Source organism: Echinops telfairi, unplaced genomic scaffold (genome assembly GCF_000313985.2).
Source record: "Echinops telfairi isolate 266 unplaced genomic scaffold, ASM31398v2 ScPeMD7_7;HRSCAF=31, whole genome shotgun sequence".
Classification (NCBI taxonomy): domain Eukaryota; kingdom Metazoa; phylum Chordata; class Mammalia; order Afrosoricida; family Tenrecidae; genus Echinops; species Echinops telfairi.
The window spans coordinates 26019936-26026871 of NW_022103904.1; the positions used below are offsets into that span (position 1 = coordinate 26019936).

General features: G+C 54.3%; 1 protein-coding gene and 1 non-coding gene across 2 annotated transcripts in view; both read left to right on the plus strand.

The window, feature by feature from the left end:
- The window catches only part of CRTC3 (CREB regulated transcription coactivator 3), a 111900-nt gene extending 107581 nt beyond the window's left edge, over positions 1-4319 (plus strand). The window contains exons 15-16 of the mRNA XM_045286300.1: positions 851-953; positions 1982-4319. Coding sequence (XP_045142235.1) covers positions 851-953; positions 1982-2250 — 372 coding nt within the window. The 3' untranslated portion in view covers positions 2251-4319. The remainder of the gene's footprint in view (positions 1-850; positions 954-1981) is intronic.
- LOC115868153 lies at positions 4049-4155 on the plus strand. The gene has a single exon (XR_004045440.1). It is a non-coding gene; the product is annotated as a U6 spliceosomal RNA (small nuclear RNA).
- Positions 4320-6936: the final 2617 nt, after the last annotated feature.

Consider the following 6936-nt stretch of genomic DNA (forward strand, 5'->3'; position numbering starts at 1 on the left):
CTTTAATACTAAACTCATAAATATATGCACATAGATCTATTTCCCCATCCTCATATATAAATATATTTGCATATGTACATGCCTTTATCTAGACCTCTATAAATGCCCTTTGCCTCCCAGCTCTTTCCTCTATTTCCCTTGACTTTCAACAGAGGGATCTTTCTGTAAGGTAGCCTCACTAGCCATTTTCTTCTGCTGAGTAAGAGCCACCAGTCTCCCCTCCCTTTTCCCGAAGAGGACATTTTCGTCTAGGTGAGAGTCGGTGTGTCTCTGAGAAATGCTAGCAACGCCTTTTGGAGATGCTTTTCAAGGGGTTGTTAGCATCCAAATGTTGAGGAAAACACCTGTAGTCGGCCACAGCCCTCACCGACTGTCACAGAGGTGGTCCTGGAGGGGGGTTGCCAGGTGACAGGCTGAGGGTCTTCCTCCTTGTATACAAGAGAGAAAGGGCTCAGTTTTGTTGTTTTTTCAGAAATGGAGCAGAAGAGAAGCTCATTACTTCCTTGGTTACAGATAAAGCCTTTGAAGGGTTTTTCCACAGATGGTACTTTCTGAGGGGAGGGCTCCCTGTGGAAGAGGAAGAAGTGGGTGTCTGAGGCCCAAAGGCGGGGCCCTTGGAAGCCATTGGCTCCTCCCAGAATGGGTTAGTGGGCCTCAGGAACCCCTGCCCGCCCAGCGCCTGCCTGCTGAGAAGATCCTGCGTTCATTGTGTCACTCGGGGCCCAAGAAAGGTTTGGGTAAAAGATGTTCTTCACGTCTGCTTTTGCTGTGGACACACGCTGCAGGACTCCAGTCACTGAGCCCCAAGAGCAGGAATCCCGCCTCACGGTGTGCCCCTTGATCTTTCCAGGTGCCCCTGTTGCAGCAAGGCCACCGGGAACTGCAGAGCTCACTGCGTCTGAGAACAAACCTGTATTCCAACTGCGGGGGCTTCCCAAACGCCATCCTCACAGGTCAGCCCTGCGACCCTCCGCTGCTTTCTTACTCTCATTTCACCCCTTTTGTGTGTGCTGCTGTTGTAGTTGAGACTACACACCACCAAACATGCACCAGTCCGACAGCTTCCAGGTGTGCACGTCCGAGACGCTGGCGACTGCAGCCGTGCCTACCTTCCATTTTGGGAGTGTCCCCCACTCATCAACCTAAAGTCATCGCCTTCTATAGTGCATTTCGGATCGTCCGAACTGCTCTTGTCACTTGGGTTCTATAGAGGTATTTTTAAAAGGCATAATGCTCAAGGCAGATGTTTTTTAACTAGTTAAGCTAAACTATTGCTTTTAAGAAGACGCGGAGGGGTCTATTTGGTTTTCCGAAGAACGATTATCTCAGGGCAGCCATTTGAAGGGTCTTCCAGCCACCTCACCTCCAGAAGACCGAGCTCCATGAGAATGGCATTCCGTTCTGCTCCCCACCCACCCCTAATTAGGATTCTTGTTCTAAATGTTTAGTCATGGTAGCTGGACACCGTCCAGTTCCCCTGAGCTCCTGGCAGTTGTTCCTGGAGGCACTCTCCACACTGCCTGCTCTCCCTGGCTCCCCTTCCTGTGCTGCACTGCTTGTGCTGCCCTGAGTTTTTCCAGCTTCTGTGTCATTTCTGTTTTGCTGTGTTGTTACTAGCTACTCTTATACAATCAATTGTTCCACACCATGTAATGCTACTTAAAGTCAAAACGCCAAATTCCCCTGACTTTTTGACATGTAGCTCTCTAGCCCCAGACATAGTGAGGAGGTGGGAAAGGGCCCTGCTGCGAAAAGCCTTTGCTGGAATATTCCCTTTGAGGCGATTGATGACCGTTCCAAGAAAGAAAACATCTGTAAGCCTGGAGGGTGATGGAACTGACAGAAAGCAGATAGGTCCCAGCATGGCCACTGCCCAGATGGCCCCGGGGTTGGCTGGGAAGAAGACGGGCCTGCCATGGTCTCTGTCACCTAGGACCCTCCTGCCTCCTGACCCACTCTGTTTCTCTTCTGCTCCTTTCAGAAGACTCACACGCCAGCCTCTTCAAAGACCTCAGCAGCGCGCTGGCAGGCATGCCGGAGGTCAGCCTGAATGTGGACAATCAATTCCCCTTGGAAGACGAGCTCCAGATTGAACCCCTGAGCCTGGATGGCCTCAACATGCTGAGTGACCCCAGCATGGGCCTGCTGGACCCCTCTATTGAAGAGACATTTCGAGCTGACCGACTGGGAACAGAATGGGGCAGAACAGGAGACTTTCTTTCTGAAGCAGCCAAACTTGAACGGAAATAGAACGGAGGCAGGTATATATGCCTGGGCTGTAGTTAATCTCAGGCTTCTGACATGGAACAAACCAATTCCAAAGCTCCAACCTTCCTGGTGGGGCCCCGTCTCACCCGCCATGGCTTATTGTGGACCGCAAGACTGTGCTCCGCTTCTTGGGCCCACCGTACAGACAGGCTGTTGGCTTTCCGGTGGATCAGCAGCTCATCTTGGGGACGCGTTCACCTTCAGCAGGTTAATGTGTAAAGGTAGGAAACACCGTGAAGCGGAGCCTGGCCACATTGACCTCGTCAACACTGAAGGAAGGACTTGGAGCGAGGGAGGCGAAGAGGGACCACGGACCTGGAGCGTGGCGTTCTGGGGCGCGCTCAGTGCCTTCAGTCCATGATGAAGAAGGGCTTTGCCCGAGTCTAAGTTGCCGTGCGCATCATCCGATTGTGCTCTCTGCTGCCGCTTCTGCGCCCTTGCCCTGTGGGAGGGCGGAATGGCCCGGTCTCTTCAGCACTGCAAAGCAGCTCCCCAGTAACTGGTGAGACTGAAGAGCACTGCGCTCCCGTGAGGCTGGGGGACAGAGAGAGGGCTGCGGTGTCTCCTCCAGACAAGCCCCAGACGCGCACACACCTCCTGCCCCCAGACCTGCTGGAGGGAAAAGGCAGCAGGTCGGAATCAGCCCTGGGGCACCTGAGCTTCCCTTCACGTGCAGAGCTGTCTATGGACCGTAAGTGCTCCTGCGACCCCACTGGACCATCAGCTCCTCAAGGGCAAGACTGTGCCTTCTCCCCCTTGGATCCATTGACCCTACCAAGTGCCTGGCACCAAGGAGGTGCCTCATTGATCACACGGCGTGCAGGAATGATGAGGGAGGGAGTGCGTGCACGTGCAGATCTGCCTCGTGCACGAAGGCAGTCCCGTTCCCTGCCAGCTCCTCAGAGCTCTTGGATCTCTAACACTTGAGCCTGTGGTTAACACTAGGTGACCAAAGCCACGGTTAGACCAGGCACCCCTCCATTCTCCTTGAGGAGACTGGCTGGGCACGCTTTGGCCACCTAGGTATGTGATCCAGGCCCCGACCTCAAAAGGTCACAACTAGCCATTAATGCCTTATTATAAAATAGGTTTCCACCACCCCTTGCCTCCCCTGGCCACTGCCTCAGCTAGCCTAAGCTAGAGCCATCTGGATGCCAGCTGGAGCCAGCCTAGCCTGCAGCTCACCACAGGGAAGGGTGGGTGGGAGGAGGGCGTGGCAGCACTCTGTTGAAAGTAAATGAAACGCACCCACCCTCCAGTCGGAGTCTCCTAACTGGGCTGGTGCCACTCTCCATGCCTCCCCCTGTGTCTCTGCTCTCTTCAGAGAGCTGGGCATAATCTGTAACCTGCCTTAGTGGAGGGGTGGCTCCACCACTGGATCAGGAAACCAAACCAGGCTGGCCCTGGCCAGGCTCTGCTGCCCTTGCCTGCTCTCAGGGTGGGGTTGCTTTTTGTTTAAGCCAATTGGCCTTCCATTGTAAATTGAGTACCCAGCTCACCTGCTGCTCTCCCAGAGGACCCCAACCTGACTTGGCCTTTCAGGCACGGAGGGCTGGTGCTGATGTAAGAGTTTTGCATTTTCATCCAAGGCAGTCCCCGCAGAGCCTCCCTCTGCACAGTGCTTTTACCAGAGAGCATCCTGGCCTTGGTGTTGGGGTCCCAGCTCAGCCTGTACAGAAGCCTTGCCTTAAGGCTGAAGACCCTCACACACATAGTGAAGATCACGTGGACCTGTGTACGTCCTCCAGGAGGCTCCCGGAAGGAATCAAGGCTCCCCAGAGTGCTTGCTTCGGCGGCACATATACTAAAATTGGAACGATACAGAGAAGATTAGCATGGCCCCTGCGCAAGGATGACACGCAAATTCGTGAAGCGTTCCATATTTTTAAAAAAAAAGGCTCCCCAGAGAAGAGATCTGTCCAGGGGAGAGTAATAAGGGCGGTGCCTGTAGCACCGAGGCATAGTGAGCTCCTGGTCGGACTGCTAACCAGAAGGTCAGCAGTTCTAAACTACCAGCCGAGAAAGATGAGACTTCCCGCTCCCGTAAAGAGTTAAACTGGCAAAAAAAAAAAAGAGTTAAACTGGCTGAGAACTGCACAGGGGCAGTTCTACCCTGTCCTTAGGGTCACCAGGAGTAGAGACAGAGTTCATTCGTCCTGAGTGCTGTCAGTCAGATCTCCTTTGGAAGGTCTGGAGCATTACACCAACCACTTTGCATAGATGACTCTGGGGGACACCCCGTGGACAGGTGGGGTAAGCCTGCAATCATTTCCGCCTCTAGCAAACCATTGTGACCCTCGGCACTTGAAGTTGCTATTCACTTCCGAAGAAATGCTTTTTCCACATTTAGTCCTGTCAGAAATCAAGTGTTGTACTACTCTTTGCTTATTAGCACTTAAAGCTTGAAACTAAAAACTTAACCAGTTTTGCCTTCTCCCCTGCCCCCTTTCCCATGGGAGAAAGGGATTTTCTGCTCCCATAAAGAGTTCCAGACTCAGAAACCAACAGGGACAGTTGTACCCTGTCCAACAGGCTCCTGATGAGCCAGCACTGACTCGGTGGCTGTGGTTTGGGTTTTGTTTTTTTCTGCGTGGCCATGGTATCACATGGTGTCAGATGTTCTTGATTGTATCAAGGTCCACATAAGTTCTCCGATGTCCTATTCCGTTTCTCCTGCGTCTGCTGTACATTACCTGAGCTGACATGCTGCTTACTCAAGTTCACCCCCTTGTTTGAAGACGCCCCAGGCCTGCCTCTAGTTGACTTCTGATGGGTGCACGGGCGGTTCCCAGTCTGTTTCCACGACTTCATGGTCGGGCCACCGCAGCTCAACTCAGACTTTCTGCCAGTGTCCTACGCCCAAGCCCCCTTGTAAACAATATTTAAAGATCGCATTTGTATAAAGTAGCTTCCTAGGTTTTATAATACATCATTTTACATCTTTCGTAATTAAACGCTGCACAGTGAGGTTGTGTCCGAGTCCTGTGTCTTCAGCGCTGGGTGCCGTGAGTTGGTGAAGCCCTCTCGCAAGGCGGCCGCTTCACAAATCCTCGCACTCTCTACCCGGCCGGCTCTGCAGCAGGGGCCAGAGCAGGGCGCCCTGAGGCCGCGCTCCTTCCAGACCCTCCTGAAGCCTTCTTTAAAAGAGGTTCAGCCGCCTCCGAGGCCACTTCCGGCCCAGGCGCCCCGACACTCCGACACTGCCTGCAGAAACCACTTCCTCAGCCACACCCAGGGCTTGCCAGAAAGGTGACTGTTGTGCTGGTGCAAGCTTGCTCAGAAGTCCCTCCCTTCCGGAGCCCTGCTGTGTGCGGGCTCACTTCCTCTCGTCTCCTGTGGCCAGGACTAGTGCTGCGACCCCTCCAGCCCAGCTGTCCTTTCTTGCACCTCAGGTGGTGACCCCCCCCCAACCATATCATTGTCGTCGTTACTTCATAATGAATTGGGCGACCCCTGTGAAAGGGTCGTTCGACGACCCCCCTACCCCCCAAAGGGGTCGTGACCCACAGGTTGAGAACCGCAGCTGCAACCCAAGAGGAGCCCTGGCTTTTCCAGGCCAGAGAAGAGGATGGTCCCAGTCCTCTCCTGCCCGCAGGAAATCCCAGCCCACCTCTTCTCATCCAAGTACTGACCAGGCCCGACCCTGCTTAGCTTCCGAGATCGGGCGCGTTCAGGTGGCCACTCTGTTCTCAAGCCTGCTTTGCTCACATCCGGAAATCCCAGGCACTCCTAGCCTCCTGTCTGGCCCATCATCTGGCTCTCTAGGAGACAGTGGACTGACAAGTTTTACTGAATCCCTTTGTGCCTCAGGGCCCTCCATATTTGTGGGAGGGGAAGTGGACCCAGACACCCAGAGCACGTGGCAAATGAGACTAGCACATGAGGAATTGTGTTTCCCTCATGAACCCACCACCCTTTCCCAGGCAGGATGCATACATCTTAGGAAACCCCTGGTCAGGACCTCCTGCCCTTGTTTTAAAATGCCAAATGTAGTCATCCTGGGAAAAACATGTTAAGCTGATCTTATCCGGGTCCGTTTTTGTCAATATCCAAGTGTGGGAAGGATGGTTTCACCCAGTGGCTGTGCGCGTTTAGAAACCCTGGTGGTGACATGGCGAGCACACTCGCCGACGGCTACACAGTCAACAGTGTGAGCCCAGAGAGGGCCCGGCTTCCTCGGTGAGGGGACCCTGGGGAGGAGTACTGCTCTGTCCTTGACGGCAGTGGGTGGGTGCCCTAATTTGGACACTAGATGGAGCTAAGAACGTAAGAGTGGTTTGAGGCCCCAGACGTGGCCTCCAGGCCCTCTCACAGGCTAGAACTTCAGCCGCGGCTACTGGGTTACGGTAAGTGCCCTCTGCAGGCACACAGCCAAGAGGCATAGGCACTGCACACCATATGCCCCGCACAACCACCTGAAAGGAAGACGGGCCAAGCCGCCTTCCTGGGCCTCACCAGTGAGCAAGCAGGCCCACAAAGGCCCTGAAGCGCCCAGTGAAGCGTGGAGGCCTGAACTCAGAGGGTCCACAAGCGGGTCTCAGTGCCTCCCCCACCCGCAGCCGGATCCCCAGCTTTGAATGTGCACCTGGGATTGGGCCCCTGCTTCCCCGGTACAGATGCCAGCACTGCCCCCCGTCCTGAGTGGCTGGTCTGGCATGTTTCCTTCTC